Below are 20894 nucleotides of genomic sequence, written 5' to 3'. Positions count from 1 at the left end.
GATATTTACTAAGCCACTGAACTATTTTTTTAGAGTGATACGCATAAGAATCACTTCGACATTTAGGAAAGTTTTATGTTTGTAGGTTAAGAATAGAACTGTTGTATGCCATAGTGATAAAGTTTAGAGAAATTGTCACAAATGAAAATGAAATCTGATGATGCAGGATTTAAAATGACAACTATTGATATGTGAAATATGCAACTGTATCTTGTAGAACACATAAATAATTTTGTAATTAAAATGTGTGCTTGTGTGTGTAGTTTAAATGTTGTGTTTCATCTAAGGCTGATTATAGGCCTATATAACCATGATTGACTACAGGCATAGGGCTCAACTTAGGACAAGATAAGAACAAGCATGAGTGAAGTACAGCCTTATACTGATTGGTAAACTGCACTGTGTTTTATACACGTCCATGCTGGACATTCATATTAAATTAGCATTATTTTCCTATGTTTTTACATCATGAAAATCTATATGGCTTTAGTTGTATGTAGGACATATATAACATAATATGGTTAAAAATACATTAATATTATGCAATTTATATATGTGGTTTTTGCAGCATATATGTCCCTTACAATATTCTGTTGGAACATATAAGAATTACATGAGTTTTTAGCAAACCTTTTCCATATGGGTATACAGTTATACATTTCAGGGTGTTTAACACTTGTTAAGATAAGTGTTTGGTTTATTTCATATAATTGTAAATCCTTTAAAAGGATTTAATATGACATTTTATTTTATTTCAAAAGAGTATATTTTCACATTTTATTACTTTTCACATTGCTTTACTTAATTCATTGGGTTATTTAAATATATAAAAAGACTCATACCAGACCAGTATTGGATTCAATAGACTTTATTGCTGCTAAAGGGAATGGAAAATACATGTGATTATTATAGGTAATCATATTGTGAAACAAATACTTACCCAGGCCCCAGCTTTAACAAAGCGGGTATCACTATTACTGGGGTTATGCATTTTAATTCTCAAAGTAGTTTTTATTTGTTTTTGTGCTCTCCAAGGGCTTTCTACAATTATCCCCCACTCACTTGTTTTCCTGTTGCATGTTCTTATGTCCCAGGCAAATTAAAGTCTACAAAAGAGGAGTTATCATCTAACCTTTCTTTCTTTGCTGGAAAAGCGTGAGCCTGCAGTGATGGAATTGATTATGTGGTTGTGGCTGGTGGGAATCATAGTTGAGATGGTCGGGGTTTGTGGTGCAGGCCTGTCATGTGGTCTGCAGGGCAGATATTTTTCAGAGAGCTTGTATAAAGAGGGAGATGTGATAATTGGTGGTCTGTTTCCAGTTCATAATGAAGCACCAGCACCTGATCATGCTTTTACTGAAATGCAGCATGCTGCTCGCTGCCAGGGGTGAGAATAATGAGAACATTTAAAATGAACTATAAGGCAATTTGTAGAACAACTGTTAATACATTCAAAATGTTTTTCATGGAGCAGTGGCGTGCACAGACCTCCTCAGGGGCAGGGGCGGAAGGACCAAAAAGGGCACACACACACACACAAAAAAAGAGTTTCTTGTTTTCCTTTTTATTTTTATCCTTTCTTTCCTTGGCATTCTATTAAAAGACGTCGATACAATTAGAATGCATAGCACATCAAACGAAAATAGGGAAATGATGATAATATTACTAAATATTATTTACTTTACCAAACAAAACAGTGAGAATCAAGAAGGTAATTATGAGGAATTCATGTTTAGTTTTGTTGATGTTGTAAATATTATGTATATATTATATGCATTAAAGTGTTAGCTATCATGAAATCAGAAACACTTTACAATAATGTTTCATTAGTTAAATTTGTTAACATGAACTAATAATAAACTGCACTTCTACATCATTTATTAATGATTAGTTAATATTAATTTCAGAATTTAGCCTACTAAAACATTATTAAAATCAAAAGTTGTATTTGTTAACATTAGTTTATGCACTGACTGTGACATAACATGAACAAACAATTAACAGTTGTATTATTATTAACTAAGATTAACAAATAGTAACAAATGTGTTGCTCATGGTTAGTTCATTAATAAACAAATTAACCTTATTGTAAAGTGTTACTATGAAAACAAATATATAAATTCCTTACAATTTAGAGTTGGACATGGACTTAAAATTTCCTTTCACTATATGTACCTATTTCCCCGAGCTAATAAGACTTGCTATATGGCCTTGGAAAAAACGAATGACATTGTCAGACTCAGAATGCGGCTGAAATAGATTTATACTTGTATTTTAGTTAAGCATAACTTGTATGCTGCCGCAACTTTTACAGTAGCATGGTAGGATAAATGTAAGTTTTCTGTATTAGCTTAATGTTATCTGCTGGCTGCTTAGTTTGAAGACTCACATGCACGCCACTGTCATGGAGGGTTTCTGTTAACTGTAATTACCTAACCTCACCCTGACTTTCCACTCAGCCTAAAATACCTATTTTTGATTTTTAATTTAATAAACTCATTTAGGTTGCCTGAAACAACATTTTCATTGTGCATATTCCAACAAACTAGGATTTCATATCACATCAGGATATACCTCCATATAGATTATTGCTGAACTGACCCAATTCAGTTATTTCTCAAATTACAAAACTTTACATTTTACATTCTCTTTTAGTGTTGACCTTCGTTCATACCGCTGGCTCAAAGCTATGATTTTCACCGTGGAGGAGATTAATCGGGACCCTGTTCTGCTACCAAACTTTACTTTGGGATATCTGGTAGCCGATACATGCCTAGCTGAGAGCACAACACTGAGTGCTGCTTTAGCTCTGGTAACAGGGCAGGAGGAGACAGTGTCGAGCGCTGAGTGCAACGGACCTCCAATGGTGCCTGTCATTGTCGGTGACGCTCGTTCCTCTGCCTCAATAGTGGTGGCTGACACGCTGGGAGTTTTTGATATCCCCATGGTATAGTGAATTGACCCTCAGAGACCCAATCATTGATTGTTTTTTCCCACTTAAATGTTTTTTTTTTGGGGGGGGGGGGGGGGGGGGGTTATGTTTATGCGGTCTTTGTTTTGGGGTGACTTTTAGAAAAGTGTTCATTTTCAAGTACTTTTTCCAATATTTAATGAACTGGGTTATTTACTTTATAGAATATATATATATATATATATATATATATATATGATCCAAATCAGCCAATAATGGTGTCAGTAGGAAATTACAATGTAGTGTAACTTTGACATGCTAAACTTGTTGCAATAGTTCATTTTAGAGTGTAAGCAACTGCTAATTGTACACAGGTCTATTGAAAACAGTATGAATTATTTAAATTGTTTATATACGTGTAGCAATTTAGCTACAGTGTCTCTAAGCATAAAATGTGCTTTTTTAACACAGTTTTTCTTCAGATCTTGTCTCTGTGCTTTGTCTGCCCAGGTTAGTTATTTTGCATCCTGTGCTTGTCTGACTGACAGTCGTAGATTTCACTCTTTCCTGCGTACTGTTCCCAGTGATGCCTTCCAGGCTAAGGCCATGGCCCATCTGCTGCGCCTGCTGGACTGGACCTGGGTGGGGGTGGTTGCAGGGGATGATGAATATGGTAAAAGTGGTGTGCAGCTGCTCTTGAAAGAACTGGAACATTTAGGGATTTGCGTAGACTACTTGGAATTCATTCCTAAATCACACTCACAAAGCAGGATCAGGCGAACTGTGGAGAGGATCCAGAGTTCCACAGCTCGTGTGGTGGTGACATTTGCCATTGCCCCCGACATAGTAGTCCTATTCAAGGAAGTGGTGGTGCAGAATGTGACCAACAGACAGTGGATAGCCACAGAGGCCTGGAGCACCTCCATTCAGTTCTTTGACCAAGCGAGCATTCCTCTTCTAGCCGGTACCATTGGCTTTGCCCTGCGCCGAGCTGATATTCATGGTCTTGGTGCTTATCTTGCCCAGCTGAGCCCTGTGAAGCAGCCAAATGAACCGTTCGTAAAAGATGTATGGGAAGAAATATTTGGTTGCTCGCTGGCACAGTACTGGCAGCCTTCATTTAAAATGCCAAAGTGCACAGGCTCAGAGAATGTGGAGAAACATGGTCACATCTACATTGATGTTTCACAGTTGAGAGTTACTTACAATGTGTATAAGGCTGTGTATGCTATTGCCAATGCTATTCACAACATGCTGGCCTGTCAGCCTGGTAGAGGGCCGTTTGAAGATGGAGAATGTCCTGATGTGACTCAAATAAAGCCCAGACAGGTACAGACAGGAGGGGTCTAAAAAATATTTAAAATAATATTTTCAATTTTTATGTTTTATGTAAACGACACTTTTTTTAAAAATAATCACTGCATATGATAATCTGTACTCTTTTCCTTTTACAGCTTCTGTACTACTTAAATGCAGTAAACTTCACAACACCAGTGGGTGAGCTGGTTTATTTTGAAGATAACGGCGAGCCATCTGCCTCTTATGACGTTATGAACTGGCATGTTGATGAAAGTGGAGCAGTGAATTTCGTCCAGGTTGGACAGTTTGATGCAGCCAAAGGACCAGGCCAGGAGCTGAACATAAGCCTTGAGAAAGTGTTTTGGGGTGGGGGCTGGACTGACAAAGTAAGAATCCAGTGACTTTTCATTCATTATATAATTTTAAATGTTTTTAGTTTAAATATTTGCCTTTAGAGATGCAAATACAAACAAACATTAAGGGGCTCAATCTGGGGCTTGTACCATTATGGTAGTTGAACAAACTCAGGGTTACAGGATTAGTTTAAAGTTGACAAAACCAAACCAATTCAGTCAGGCTTTGTTGGTACCATGGCACTTTCTCTGTCAACTCAGGCTTTGATTCTGAGTTAATGGAGAGCATGCACATGAACGTGTGACATCTGTAGCAAACAGCCAATCACATGCCTTGAAACATAAATAAATTGTGATTCACCTCTTGTGAGAGAGTCAGCAAGATTATTTTCTCTCTTCTACCGAAGATTAAGAGATTGAAGAATATGAAATCCATAAATGCATACACAGCAAGAAAATATCTTGCTGTATCAGTGCAAGTTAAAGTTATAAAGTTAAATTATATATATAATATATAATTATATATATATATATTAGGGGTGTAATATATATATATATATATATTAGGGGTGTAACGATTCGTTTTAACAACGATTCGATTCGTATCGCGATTCGTGGTTGTCGATATGATTCAAGGACGATATTGGTTCATTTAGAACGATACGATCCGAAACGATTCAGTGACTTGAAATCGATTCAGTGGCTTTTTAGCCAAAAATTCTTGGAAGGGAATCAGGTATCAATTAATTATGGATATCAGAGGCGGACAGAGTACACAGCTACATTACTTGAGTAAAAGTACAGATACCCCTTGCTAAATTTTACTCAAGTACAAGTAAAAGTACTACAGTCAGATGTCTACTTAAGTAAAAGTACTAAAGTACTTCTTTTTAAAAGTACTTGAGTATCAAGAGTACAAGAGTACATTTTCTAAATATTGCATTACTACTGCCACAGTGCTTACATTGGTAAACACAGCAAACACTTGAAGCGAAAACTATCATTAACTTGTTCAGAAAATTGAAATAGTCTGGCGAGGTGGGGCCACGGCTTGGCACATTCCCGGGATGCGATTTTTTTTTTCATCCCTGATTGGTCTGATGACCTACCCCTAACCCCACCCCTAAACCTACCCGTCACTGGGGGTCTTATGACCTCCATAACCCCGTCCCTAAACCTACCCGTCACTGGGGTTAAGACCAATCAGGGATGACTTCCCTAATGAATATTCATGAGTCTTTCCCTACCATCCTGGGGAAAAAAATATCGCTCCCAGGATGGACCTGCTGTGTCTTCATCCATTGTTTCGTCCATGGTTTCTTCTCTTATCTAAATCTGACCATGGAGTTGACTTTGGCGGAAAGCTGAAGGTGATTGCTGATAGGCTGTCCCAATCAGTGGCGCCTGCACAATCCAATCACATTTGAGAGGGTTTCCGAGATGTTTCTTTTTTCCTTTTTTTTTTTTTTTTTTTTTTTTTTGGAAGTAACGGGTACTCACAGTTATGGATAGAAATGTAGTGGAGTAAAGAGTACAATATTTGCCTCTCAAATGTACTTGAGTAAAGTCATGAGTACTCCCCAAAAATGATACTCAAGTAAAGTACAGATCCCTCAAAATTGTACTTAAGTACTGTACTCAAGTAAATGTACTCAGTTACTGTCCGGCTCTGATGGATATAAACAAACAAGTAAACAACAATTAATGTCAAATGCATTCACATTTTATTTGAATAAAGTAGGGCTGCACGATTATGACAAAAATCATAATTGTCGATTATTCCCTTGAAATTGTAATTGCGATTATTAATTACGATTATCACAACACTGAATGATGTTTTGAATAGTTTGGCCATGGGACCCACATTTCCCCATGGTCATCAAGCCGCGACCCACCTTTTTAAGAATTATATAGGCCTATTATAATACATTTGTTTACACAAAAATTGTTGACACACAAGTTCTGTCCCCCTTTACTTAACATACAAAAAAAAATTGTAAGAATATGACAAATACTGATAAACAGTAGGCACTGCGAGGTTAAGCTATTAAATAGCAGTCCCAAACTAGTTTTTGTTAAAGGGTCATTTCACCCATTTGAACATTGTTTTTTATTTAAAGTGGGTCATATATGTAGTCGAAATGTAAAATAATTTTTGAATTTGGTGCCTTCGTGACCGAGAAAAGACAAAAAATAACTTCAGAACGCATTTGTATGAAAGACAACAACTCCCACAATGCACCACATTGCACAGCTCCGCAAGCCACTCCCACTAATCCAGAAAGCGCATATCTGCCTATAAGAGAAATCGCTCTTCCGTCTACAAGGCTAGCTACTACCAGAGCTTGAAATTCATTTCACATTCACACAAAATGTCTAGTTAGTTGGCGAACTCATATAGTGCATTACTCCTCGTTTGTATTTCTTTCGAAAAGGTGAATTATTGCATGGTACCTGGATGTTCAGTCAGAACATATGCGGTGCGAAACTAGGATAGTTCTCAACACAAACGTCCGTGTCCTCGTCTGATTCAGAGATTTCGTCCAGGAGAAATTGTCATCGTTGAAATTCTTTGCCGCAGACGGACTCTATCTCTGTGTTCGTAGCTGTTCGTAGCTGCATTGTGAGATCACCGGCGCCACTAGTCCGCCCTAACTCGAGCCAGTCCTGCCTCCTCGTCCGCGGCAGGCAGGTCTTCTGCCTCGGCTGCTCTTCGCTATAATGCGTCTTGTAAAGGTAGCCACAAACACCTGATTCAAGCATCAGACTTCCGAAATCCTCTTCTTCTATATCATATTGAGCACTCTCCTCCGCTATTGTCATAACTTTACATCTGTCTCCACAGCGCCTGTTAGCTTAGCTTCAAACAAGATGGAGGATATTGCTTTCAGTTTCAGAGAGTAAAGTCCCACCCACTGATCTGTAATAGGTCTGTAGCGTGTGCGGGTCCCGCCCCCTGGGAAAGATGAGAAACTAGTGTCTGTAGTCTTAACAGAAATCCCCCCCTCTAACACTTCCTCCTACAATGACGCAAAATGACGATTTTTGCGTCATTGTAGGAGGAAGTGTAAGAGGTAAATAACAGATTTCTCCCGTCTCAGGGGAAAATGAGAGAGTGTTGCACGACCATTCAATAGTATGACTGGGTTTCTAACAATGCAAAGCTTAATGCAAATGGGTGAAGTGTCCCTTTAATACAATCTTGGTATGAGCCACCATAGTCATATAAAAATATACAAAATAACCAGTAAGTGGCATTTTGTTATGGAAACAAACAACAATTAGGCTACCATGGTGATACACAATACTTAGAAGAACTGGTAAAGAAACATGGAAACTGCTCCTGATAAATAGCAACACACATGACGTACCAATAACGTAATTTATTGGTATTTTACTTTTATTTCGTATCTTACTAATTTACGACGTTGCATGCTCGTATTTCTTTTGCGCTTTAGTGAAGTGATACAGCGCGCGCTGGCGCATTTGCGAGTGCAATTAAAGAGTGCACGCTACGAGCACAGTATAACGATGACAGGACATGAAATTTCGTTTTTCTGAGGTGAGAGACTTTATTTTGTTACAAGTTATTAAAATAATGATAGAATAATGACACGGACATATAGCCTAACAACATCATCTGACCACAGATACTGAATCTGGACAACACAGGGTTTTTTGTTTCTAATTTAAAACGTAACGACGTTGCATGCTTGTAGTTTATTTTGTGCTTTATATATAGTGAAGCGATATAGGCCTTCTGTCAGGATTCCATCTTCACCGATCTTCCATCATCCTCATCTGCAAGAAAGAGAGAAAGAAAGACTCTATTACTATTCAGCTAAGCATCTCTGATTATCTGTGTTGTTATTACTCACCATTTGTCTCCGACTCCGATTCATTCTGTAATTAAAGCATTGAACTTACCATCTTGTCTGTATCATCTGTGATTCCTGACACCTACAGCGCGCTCCGCCGCATTTGCGTGTGCAATTGAAGAGTGCGCGCTACTGCAGTATAGCGGCTGACAGGACGGACCCCTTATAGAAAATAATATAAGCAGAATAAGTATATATAGCACTAGATGGTGAAAGCAAAGAATACAACTTGCATGTTTTGTTTTTTTAATAATTTTTTTTTTTTTAAGTTGAACAGGCAGCCAGGTTTTAAAACCAGGATCCCTCACATCAAAAGCAATAATTATACCACTGGACTGACACATTCAGTTCTTTGTATATTTATCCAAACAGTATGTATTTAATTTTTGTATAAAAGGTTTTTTTTTTTTTTTTTTTTTTTTTTCTCACAAATGTATGTAGGGTTGTCAGTACTTTGTGCATTTATCCAAACAGTATGTATTTAATTTTTGTATAAAAGTTTCTTTTATTTTTTTCTCACAAATGTATGTAGGGTTAGAAATTAGTTACAACATAGTCTGAAATAAATGTGTCTGGTGGGATCATGTCATGTCATGACATACCTTGCTAGTCCATAAGAGTCACCACCAGATTTTATCTCAATATGACCCCTGATTGATTATGAGTGACAAATCAGGGGCCTATTCAATGAAGCCGATTTAGGGGGATAGCCAGGTATGTTTCAGTTTAGTTTGCCAACCCTGGGTTTTAGGCACAATGAAAGTGGCTTGCCACAGTACCTTGTGCTTCATGGCAAACCTGCTCCATGGCAGGTTATCTTCTAGGTAAGATATCTCAAACTGATATTGGACCAATCAGCATTAAGCAAAGTGACACATCTCTGATGCAATAAAGTCACTCCCCAAGTTACTCTTGCTCCAAATTAAAGGTAATTTACAATTTGACCTTTACAATACCTACATGGTATTTTTAAATACAAAATTGTCTGGCTTTTAGTGATGAATATTTATTATAATTATTTTATATGATTTATACATGATTTATATAATATTATACCCCTAATCCATTACACATTAGCAATTTTAGTTTAACAATTATTATTATTATAAATGTAGTTTAAATTAACATAATTATATACAGATAATAAGTAATATAAGATACGATTTGGAATCAGCAGATAAAGCTTTAAAAATGACTACATGTGATCTTACATGTCCGAGTCTCTGTATGCCTATTGCCTATATATATATATATATATATATATATATATATATATATATATATATATATATATATATATATAGGGGTGTAACGATTCATCAACTACATCGATGTATCGATTTATATTCCTATGATCCAACTACATCGATCTGTGCGCGGCAAATTGGCCTTCCGGACGACATATCGATCTAACATCGTTTTAAAAGGTAATCAATCGATTGTATTGATACTAGGAAATAACGCATTGGATTTAAGCACGTCAGACTTTATATGGATGTTTTTTCTTAGCACTTTTAATGATAAAGGCGTTAAACGTTACTCGCTTCAGTCTGCCTATCTGTGACGTCATCGCCATGCGTGACGCGCCAGCAGCAGCGCAAAGACAACAAGCAGCGCAAAGTCTCTCACCTCAGAAAAACGGACTTTCCTCTCTCGCCATGTAGAAAAAGAGGGAGAAACAAATCAGCAGGCAAAAAACAATCTCTTTCACTAATGAAAACAGTCTTGCGTGGTGTTACCACAAAAAGTCATGCTTTTACATTCTCAAGTGCCCTCTGTAAAAAGGGTACAAGAAGTGTGCAGGTGAATGCGTCCATCATCAAACCTCTCAGTATGGAGCAGATACAGCCCTTTAATGGACAAACCCCTGCTGAGAGTGGAAAGATATGTCCTGTGAATGAGTAAATGATTGTGTGTATGAGAGTGTACCTGTCTTTTATAGAAAGAGAGGAATGCATTTGTGTGAAGATTTTCTTTCTTTCTGGACTTCTTTATGTGCTTGTGCTGACAGATATTGTGTTGTTAGAAGGATGATGTGAGTCTAATTGAGTTTATTTCTGTATCATTCAGGTTCCTGTATCGGTGTGTAGTGTGAGCTGTCTTCCAGGCACTAGAAAGGCTGTACAAAAAGGAAAACCTGTCTGCTGTTTCGACTGTCTTCCCTGTGCAGCAGGTGAAGTCAGTAACATGACAGGTATTATATATACATATATTTAGTCACCAATAACATGATTAAATGATCATTTCAATTGATTGGAAATAACTTTTTAACTTTGAACATTGTGCTAGACATTGCAATAGCTATGTAGGTAACATTAAGAAATCTGTACAATGGAAAACCAACCTTTACTATGTGCAATAATGTTCTTTAGACTCTACAGAGTGTACAAGATGCCCTGAGCGGTTCTGGTCAAACACTGAAAGAACAAGGTGCATCTCAAAGGTTGTAGAGTTTCTGTCATTGCAAGATTCCATGGGAATTGTCCTGACAGTCTTATCTATCACTGGGGCGACACTGACCACAACTGTTCTGGCTGCCTTTTTCCATCATCGTTATACACCCCTTGTGCGGGCCAACAATTCTGAGCTGAGCTTCCTGTTATTGGTGTCGCTCACCTTCTGCTTCCTGTGCGCCCTAGTTTTCATTGGTCGGCCTGTGCCATGGAACTGCATGCTACGTCACACCCTGTTTGGAGTGAGCTTTGTGATCTGCATCGCCTGCGTCCTTAGTAAGACTGTGGTGGTGCTGGTGGCTTTTCGAGCCACTCTGCCTGGACCTAACCTGATGCAGTACTTTGGGCCCATCCAGCAGAGGGCAGGCATCTTCCTTTGCACACTGGTTCAGGTTGTCATATGTCTTCTGTGGCTGCTGCTGGCTCCCCCTCTACCCACAGAGAGTGCAGGTGAGCTTGGCGCTCGAGTGATCCTGCAGTGCACAGTGGGGTCTGTTGTGGGGTTTGTACTGGTGCTGGGCTACATCGTTCTGTTAGCAGTGGTCTGCTTCCTGCTGGCCTTCTTTGCTCGAAAGCTCCCAGACAATTTCAATGAGGCTAAATTCATTACTTTCAGCTTGCTGATCTTCTGTGCTGTGTGGATTGCATTTGTGCCGGCGTACGTCAGCTCACCAGGGAAGTACACTGTGGCTGTGGAGATTTTCGCCATTTTGGCTTCCAGTTACGGCCTGTTGTTGTGTATATTCACCCCTAAATGTTACATCCTTCTGCTTAAACCTGAGAAAAATACAAAAAAAACCATGATGGCCAGATAAGGTTTACAATTGCAAGACTTTTATGAAAAGGCAACATTTTTACTGAGTGCAATATTTATCCCAATAACAACAAAAATATGCATTAAATTAAATTAAACATTCTACTCTAAATGTTATAGGTGTTTTGTTTTTTATATTTCTATATGTGTATTTCAAGGTATCGTGTCTCAGTAAACAATATAATTTGAATAAATAGAAAAAACCTACTTAAGTTTAATCTCTGATTTTGCTTCACCCCCACAATGTTGAATTAAGAGGAAAAATACCATAAAAATAGCAGGATACAGGGTTTCATGGGCTCATCAACTGTTTCCCCTCCCTACACTCACCCAAACCCATAACCCAAACAATGTATGGGATACAGTAAGGTGAAGTACTAATGTTAAAGGGAGAGTTTATCCAAAAATTAAATTTCATAATTTACTTACAAGGACGTATGTGTGTCATTCTTCTGTAGAACACAAAATAAAATATTTTCAAAAATGTATGCACTTAGTAGTAATAACAGTAAATAGTTACAAGCGACTAACCATAAACCTATCCCTACTACCAACTTTATAATAAGTGCATGATGTTAATATTACTCTGTAAATATTACTCTTAATATCAACTTTTGAGATGCACCTTGTTCTTTCAGTGTTTGACCAGAACCGCTCAGGGCATCTTGTACACTCTGTAGAGTCTAAAGAACATTATTGCACATAGTAAAGGTTGGTTTTCCATTGTACAGATTTCTTAATATTACCTACATAGCTATTGCAATGTCTAGCACAATGTTCAAAGTTAAAAAGTTATTTCCAAACAGTTAAAATGATCATTTAATCATGTCATTGATTACTAAATATATGTATATGTAATACCTGTCATGTTACTGACTTCTCCTGCTTTGGAACAATCTACATTGTTAAAAGCGCTATATAAATGAAGATGACTTGACTGCACTTAACTGTATAATTACCCTATAACAAGGACACCTTAAAATAAGCTGTAACCCAGAATTTTCATTTTTAGTTGAATCCCTTAAAGTTATCAATTAAAAGACAAAACTGCCATCCTGGTATCAGTGTTGCCAGATTGAGTGGATGATCTCCAGTCCAAAAACCCACCCAAAACTCTAACTGCCAAAATAATGTGATAGAATTTTATTGCCATGTCAATCAAGGTTGATCATTTTTATCTCCTTAAAGCAGAATAATCAGTAAGGGTAAAATCTTTCCGTGGCAGGGGCAGCTGCCACTGGCGCCTGTCACTCGACCTGCCACTGCTGTATGCGCCTGTCACTCGACATGCCACCGCTATACGCGCCTGTCACTCGACCTGCCACCGCTATATGCGCCTGTCACTCGACCTGCCGCGCCTGTCACTCGACCTGCCACCGCTATACGCGCCTGTCCCGCGACCCGTCACGGCTATACTCGCCTGTCCCGCTTTCTGTCACGGTTATACTCGCCTGTCCCGCGACCCGTCACGTCTATATGGGGCTGTCCCGCGACCCGTCACGGCTATACTCGCCTGTCCCGCGACCTGTCACGGCTATACTCGCCTGTCCCGCGACCCGTCACGTCTATATGGGGCTGTCCCACGACCCGTCACGGCTATACTCGCCTGTCCCGCGACCTGTCACGGCTATACTCGCCTGTCACTCGACCTGTCACGGCCAGGGGCGGCTCCAGAGAATTTTTAACATGTGCTGAGGGGGTGCTAGATCGCTGAGGGGGTGCTAGATCATTGACTGGGGGAGCTGCCTAATTGTAGGCTATGTATATATATATATATATATATATATATATATATATATATATATATATATATATATATATAGGCTACATACATAAGCTTGTTTCCGCCACAGAATAAAACATTTTAAAAGATAATTGCGACTTTTTATCTCACAATTGCGAGTTTACATCTTGCAATTCTGACTTTATTTCTCAGAATTGCGAGATATAAAGTCAGAATTGCGTGAAATAAAGTCGCAATTGCGTGTTATAAAGTCAGAATTGCGAGATATAAAGTCAGAATTGCGTGAAATAAAGTCGCAATTGCGTCTTATGAAGTCAGAATTCTGACTTTTTTTCTCGCAAAATGCGACTATATCACGCAATTCTGACTTTATAACACGCAATTGTGAGTTTATATCTCGCAATTATGACATCTTTTCTCAGAATTGTGAGATATAAACTCACAATTGTGAGATATAAAGTCCAATTCTAAGGGGAAAAAAAGACGGACTTTTTTTTTTTTTTTTTTTTACCTCAGAATAGTTTATATCTCACAATTCTAACTTTATAACACGCAATTGCGACTTTATATCATGCAATTCTGACTTTATATCTCGCAATTGCGACTTTATTTCTCAGAATTGCGACTTTATTTCTCACAATTCTGACTTCATATGTCGCAATTCTGAGAAAAAAAGTCACAATTCTGACTTGATATATTGCAATTGTGAGAAAAAAAGTCAGAATTGTGAGATAAAAAGTTGCAATTATTATTATTTATTTATTATTCAGTGGCGGAAACAAGCTTCCATATAAATGAGCAAAACTTGCCCACTAAATATTTAGCTATAATATTCAATTATTTTAATGACCACAATTATTTACACATTTATTAAATTGAACAAGCGCAATATTCAGCATTCAATCAAATAGAAAAGATGTTTTATTAATAATAATGTTATTTCAACATAATATCTCGTTATTCCGACATAATATGTGTGCGTGCAACAAGCAAGATGGGCATTTGTAAATCCGGTGACGCGTGCATTGATTTTTATTAATAAACTAGTGTTTTCTGACAGCGTCGGCTGCAAAGATGAAGTTGACGATTGCCATATTCGTTGTGAACGCGCCAATAGAGAGAAATGCACATAATGGATTACATAATCACAGAGTAGCCTTTTTCTTTTCGTTTTGAATTATTTCGTTTAAAGACATTTCAAGCTTGGTGTATTTGATGTATTTCTCATGTCTATGTGAGGCATACACTGAGTTTCGTTAAGTTAGGATGAGATGCGTTCGAGTTCAGGTGCAATGCAAGTGACTGCACGGGTGCCTCCATGATTATATTGTCCGTTATATTTGCTTCTTATTTATTAAATCCAGGCAATTGGTTGATGAAAAATTGATTAAAATTAAGATACAATTTATACAAAACGAAATTCACTTTAAAGAAAGGTTTTCTACAAAATAAAACTTAATAAAGTGGTCAAAATCATGTCTGACCCGCTCCATGTCTCTCGATATTGCGCATCCTCTTACTTGCGCTGTTCACTTTTCATAAATCAACGTAAATGGAAAAAAATAATACTATAATATTTTAACAAATATGAAACTAAATGCGCTTATTTAATGGCTACAACAGTATAGTAGGCCTACATCTGTATTTGTACAAATTGCTGCACATTCATTTAATTCTGAATTGTGCATACATGAAAGGCATTTGTTCAAATCAAGTTCATGGATAATTGTGCGTGCATTTATTAATCATTATGATACTAAAATCATAACAAAGTAGGCTATGCTATGTACAAAAAATGAGATGAGCCCAGAATATGAACGCAAAGTTTAAATATAGCTGCGAGCAGCGAATACGGGCCAAAGCCGGTGACACCGCATCCCCGGTCCCTTTAGTTACCTAAAGGCACCGGGGTGGCGGTGCCACCGGCTTTGGCCCTTCATCGCTGCTCGCAGCTATATTTATATATATATATATATACATATATATATCAAATACAGAAAATATTACTTGTCTTACCTTATTCTGATTTCATGATACTCAAAATATTCCACAACAAATCCTTTAAATTTAATGTAAAAATAAAAACCAAAGTAAGCAATGTTGGGCTCACGTAACCCTCTCATTAGAATCAAAGTGTTTCAACATTTGCGATGTATTTGGATGCTAAACTATTCTTTATTATAGGCTTTGTACTACACTCGTGTTCCAATATCGACGGAAAAAAATCATCCACTTCACATGCGCAAAAATGTGCTTGGAAACATCACAGTGGAGCGGTGCTTACATGAATGGTACGAATTGTACTACTGACTATTTAAACAGAGCAGTGTAATTTTTATATGTTAGGTTGACTAATTTATTATTATATTTTATCAAGGCTATAATGAACAGGCTGCGATGTCAAGATTGCAATGCTGGAATGTGTGTGTGTGTGTGTGTGGCGCAGGCGCGGGCCCGGGCGCGATTGAACAGTGGACACATGAAAATATACTCATTCATTATTTTCATACAAGACATCATTCAAACTGCAAAGTCTTAACATATATTTGTGTACACTCGCAATAAAACACAACATTGTGCTTTTGTAAAATAAATTCAAGCAATCCACCCCCGAAAGGCGCTAATTTTAAAATTAAACTAAAATGCTGACGGCTGCACGGGCATTCATAACGGTGCGCGTCCACGGCGAGGAACGAGCAGAACAGAGTGAATTTTTTTTTAGTTCATTCCTACTGGACGTCCGTATTTCACTTTCGCTTTTAAAGGGATACTCCACTTTAAAATGAAAATTCTGTCATCATATACTCACCTTCATGTTGTTTTAATCCTTTATGAATTTCTTTCTTCCTTTCTGTTCAGCAGAAGAAAGAAATTCATAAAGGATTGAAACAACATGAGGGTGAGTATATGATGACAGAATTTTCAATTTAAAGTGGAGTATCCCTTTAAGTTAGCGATTTAAAAGCCGCGGTGTCACACATCGATTAACCAGTGGGAAAAAAATTCTCAGTCACATCGCTAATATATATTTATATATAAATACAATATACAATGGGCCTACCTGATTTTGAACACAAGAGGGCAGTATAGCCCTATGTATGGCTTTTTTTTTTTTACTAAAAAGCGCATTCTGGCTGATTTTAAACTTGTACATAATTCTTGAATTGAAAAAACTGAATAAACCCAAAACTGGGTTTAGTTCTGATATTTGTATAATTTTACATAAAAATAAATGGTGTATAATTAAATTTTTTGAAGATATGAGATGTTTTCTGATTTCTTTTTTTACATTACTTTAATCCCTCGCCATATCAAAACCGTTTGAAATATTCAATATCCGTTCACAATTTAGCATCTTTAATGTATTTTCATCATGTTGAAAAAGTTTGGTGTGAATAAAATAAACCACTTAGCAGGAGTGGGTAAAAATGCAGAGGCTGAATTTTCAAATAAATTCACATTCAAACCAAAATATCTGACTTCCTGTTGGTCAGAGCTAATGACTGTAAATTAGAAAGTTGTCCGGCTCGATGACACCAATATACGTACTGATTTTTGTAATTGTGGGTAAAACTAACCCCCCCACTTTTGTCAAAAACATTTTGAAAGTGACACACTTCCTGCTACCAGTTGGTGGCGCTATAACTTTGACTCACAATAGTTACATCCATCTGATCGACCTCTTACCACGAACACACTGCTGAAGTTTCATCAAGATCAGTTAATGTATGCAGAAGTTATACCACTTCGTGTTTCTCTTTTCTCGCCATAAATTCGTTTCCTTGCTACAGCCAAACCGTTCGAGATATCAAAAATCCGTCCGCAATTTAGCATCCTCAATGTCTTGACTTCATGAACCCCGAGTTTGGTGGGGATTGGATGAATTCTCTAGGAGGAGTATTTCACATTCCACAGCATGCGTTTTCCAAAACTTGACCGGGGAAAAGTTGTTCGGCCCGATGAGATCTATATGTGTACTGAGTTTCATATTAATTCATGCAAGCATGTTTGATCTATGGACCAAGTTTTCAGACCCCGTTCAAGGGGGCGCTGCTGAGCCCCCCTGCCACACCCGGGTACCAGCTTCAGCCCGGCCCTCATGGCCGTGGGTTCTGACCTGTGTGCAAAGTTTCAAGAGTTTTCGAACACGTTAAGGGCCCCAAAAGCCCCTGAAACCTTGAAAAACTAAATTTAAACTCAAAAGACACCCCCCCCCCCACCCCACACACACACAGAGACGCAGAGGCAGAGAGAGAGAGAAGGAGAAAATCCAACTTCAAACCAAAATATCTGACTTCCTGTTGGTCGTAGCTAATAAATGTAAATTAGAAAGTTGTTCGGCTTGATGAGAACAATATACATACCAAGTTTTAAGACTCTATGTAAAACTAAGCCCCCATTTTTGACTAAAGGTGGCGCTACTGAGCCCCTCACCACGCCCGTTTCTGAAACTTTGCACATGTCTACTGGCTAATAAATGTGATGTGTCTGTCGAGTTTCATCCAATTTCAAGCATCTTAAAAGTCTCAAAAGCATCCAAAAAGAAAATTAAAGTTTGATGCGTTGCCACGGCAACAGTATCTAAGATATCAATAATCCTTTCACAGGTCTACATCTGCTGTGTGTCTACATTATACAGATAAAGTTTGAAGCAAATCGGGTAAAAGTAAGAGGGTGATTTCAAAGCATTTTGAAAGTGACAAACTTCTTGCTGCCAGTAGGTGGCGCTATAACTTTGACTCACAATAGTCACATCAATGTGATCGGGCTCTGACCACGAACACACTGCTGAAGTTTTATCAAGATCAGTCAATGTATGCAGAAGTTATAATACACTTCCTGTGTCCCATTATTCGCCATAAATTCGTTTCCTCGCCACGGCCAAACCGTTCGAGATATCAAAAATCCGTCCGCAATTTAGCATCCTCAATGTCTTGACTTAATGCTGTCCGAGTTTGGTGGCGAAAGGATGAATTCTCTAGGAGGAGTACATTCAATTCCACAGCTTGCGTTTTTCAAACAACCCTAAATAGCCGACTTCCTGTTGGGCTGGCGTAAAACTTAGAGCATGAAAGTTATTTGGCCCAATGAGATCTATAAGTGTACCGAGTTTCATATTATTACATGCAAGCGTGTTTGATTTATGGACCAAGTTTTCTGACCCTGTTCAAGGGGGCGCTGTTGAGCCCCCCTGCCATGCCCGAGTACCAGCTTCAGCCCGGCCCTGATGGTCGCGGTTTCTGACCTGTGCGCAAAGTTTCAAGAGTTTTCGAGCATGTTAAAGGCCCCAAAAGTGCCCGAGAAGTAGAAAAAATAATAAATATAGCTGCGAGCAGCGATTACGGGCCCAAGCCGGTGGCACCGCAACCCCGATGCCTTTAGTTACTTAAAGGCACCGGGGATGGCGGTGCCGCCGGCTTTGGCCCTCCATCGCTGCTCGCAGCTATATTTATATATATATATATATATATATACAGTATATATATGTATGTATGTGTGTGTGTGTGTGTATATATATATACACATATATATAAATATATATATGTATATATAAATATCCATTTATATATATATATATATATATATATATATATATATATATATATATTATAAGACAGAAAATATTACATGTCTTACCTTATTCTGATTTTATGATACACTCAAAATATTCCACAACAAATCCTTTAAATTTAATGTAAAAATAAAAATGAAAGTATGCAGTGTTGGTCTCACGTAACCCTCTCATTAGAATCAAAATGTTTCAACATTTGCAATGTATTTGGATGCTAAACTATTCTTTATTATATGCTTTGTACTTCACTTGTGTTCCAATATCGATGGAGAAAATCATCCTCTTCACACGCGCAAAAATGTGCTTGGAAACATCACAGTGGAGCGGTGCTTACTGTGAATGGTACAAATTGTACTACTGACTATTTAAACAGAGCAGTGTAATTTGTATATGTTAGGTTGACTATTTTATTATTATATTTTATTAGGGCTATAATGAACAGGCTGCAATTCTGGAATGTGTGTGTGTGTGTGTGTGTGTGTGTGTGTGTGTGTGTGTGTGTGTGTGTGTGTGTGTGACGCGGTTGCGATTGAACAGTGGACACATAAAAACATAAATAAAATGTTTTAGTTCATTCGTACTTCCATAGGAATACATTGAAAATGCTCGCTCTACTCCGCACCATTATCAATGTCTGTGCGGACGTCTGTATTTTACTTTCGCTTTTAAGTTAGCGATTTAAAAGCCTTCAGTGGTGTCACACGTCGATTAACTGGTGGGAACATTTTATCACAGTCAGATCCCAAATATATTTATATATAAATACAATAGGCCTACCTGAAAGAAAATTTTACTTGCCCGACCAGAGTATAGCCTGGTTAGAACGTCAATAACAAAAAAATAACTTGGGAATCACTAAAAAGAGAGATTATTCTAATTGCATTACATTCATTTTAAGTTGCAATCAACAGTTAATTATAAATGTACTGATCAATGGTAACAAGGTTGCACTGCTGAGGCTCATGCAGCTTCTCCAGGAGAATTGTAAACAAATGAGCGCAGCACACAAAAAAGCAACCCAGTTAACAACATACTGACTATAAAAATTACAAATATGGAGTTTTTATATATTTTATAACATATGATAGAGTTAAGCAACCTCACTTGACGAGTAGGCAACTATTTCCTGAATACAATCACAATTGAAACTGTGACATTGATTTCATACAGCAGGTTAATAAACAGTTACAATTAAGTCACTTACATTTTAGATGCAATATTGACTGTTTTTGTTCTGTTTCAGCAGCAAAAATAGTTAAACAAAGATCACAGCAGAACCATCGCGCATCTCACAGCAACTTGTTTTCTCATTACTGAATGATTCAGCATTTTGAAACGAATCGGTTGACTCAAAGATTCAATGGTCAATCCATAAAGATCTGTCTCAATCATGAATGACTCAGTCATTTGAACGAATCGTTTGAACGAATGAATCAATAACTCGCTCATTAAGATGGTCGCCTGGAGACACCTAATGGCGGTTTAGTGTTATGTTTAAAAGTATCATTCTTTCCAACGTGCACCATTATCAATGTCCGTGCGGACGTCCGTTTTTTACTTTCACTTTTATATTAGCGATTTAAAAGCACCCGCTCATGTCACACGTCGATTAACCGATGGGAAAATATCCTCACAGTCATATACCTAATACATTTATATTTAAATACAATAGGCCTACCTAGTAAAACGTTTTATATACTATTTTGATATCCTTTTGGACACAAGAGGGCAGTATAGCCCTATGTTTGCTTTTTTGTTGAACCAAATAGCACTAAATAGCCTGTTTTTAACTTTTTCATACTCCTTGAATTGCAAAAACAGAATAAAATGGGTTTAGTTCTAATATTTGTATAATTTTAAATAAAAATAA

At 37.6% G+C, this 20894-nt stretch overlaps 1 protein-coding gene across 1 annotated transcript; it reads left to right on the top strand.

The window, feature by feature from the left end:
- Positions 1 to 1181: 1181 nt before the first annotated feature.
- On the top strand, positions 1182 to 11709 carry LOC307159862 (extracellular calcium-sensing receptor-like; the record flags this gene model as incomplete). Its single annotated transcript, XM_079873560.1, has 6 exons — positions 1182 to 1387; positions 2656 to 2947; positions 3422 to 4240; positions 4366 to 4596; positions 10512 to 10635; positions 10814 to 11709. 6 exons carry the CDS (start codon positions 1182 to 1184, stop codon positions 11707 to 11709), a joined length of 2568 nt encoding a protein of 855 aa, XP_079729686.1.
- Between the last annotated feature and the right edge of the window lie 9185 nt (positions 11710 to 20894).

This window comes from Squalius cephalus (genome assembly GCF_949319135.1).
Source record: "Squalius cephalus genome assembly, chromosome: 6".
Lineage (NCBI taxonomy): Eukaryota > Metazoa > Chordata > Actinopteri > Cypriniformes > Leuciscidae > Squalius > Squalius cephalus.
This window is presented reverse-complemented; position numbering and strand designations above follow the sequence as displayed.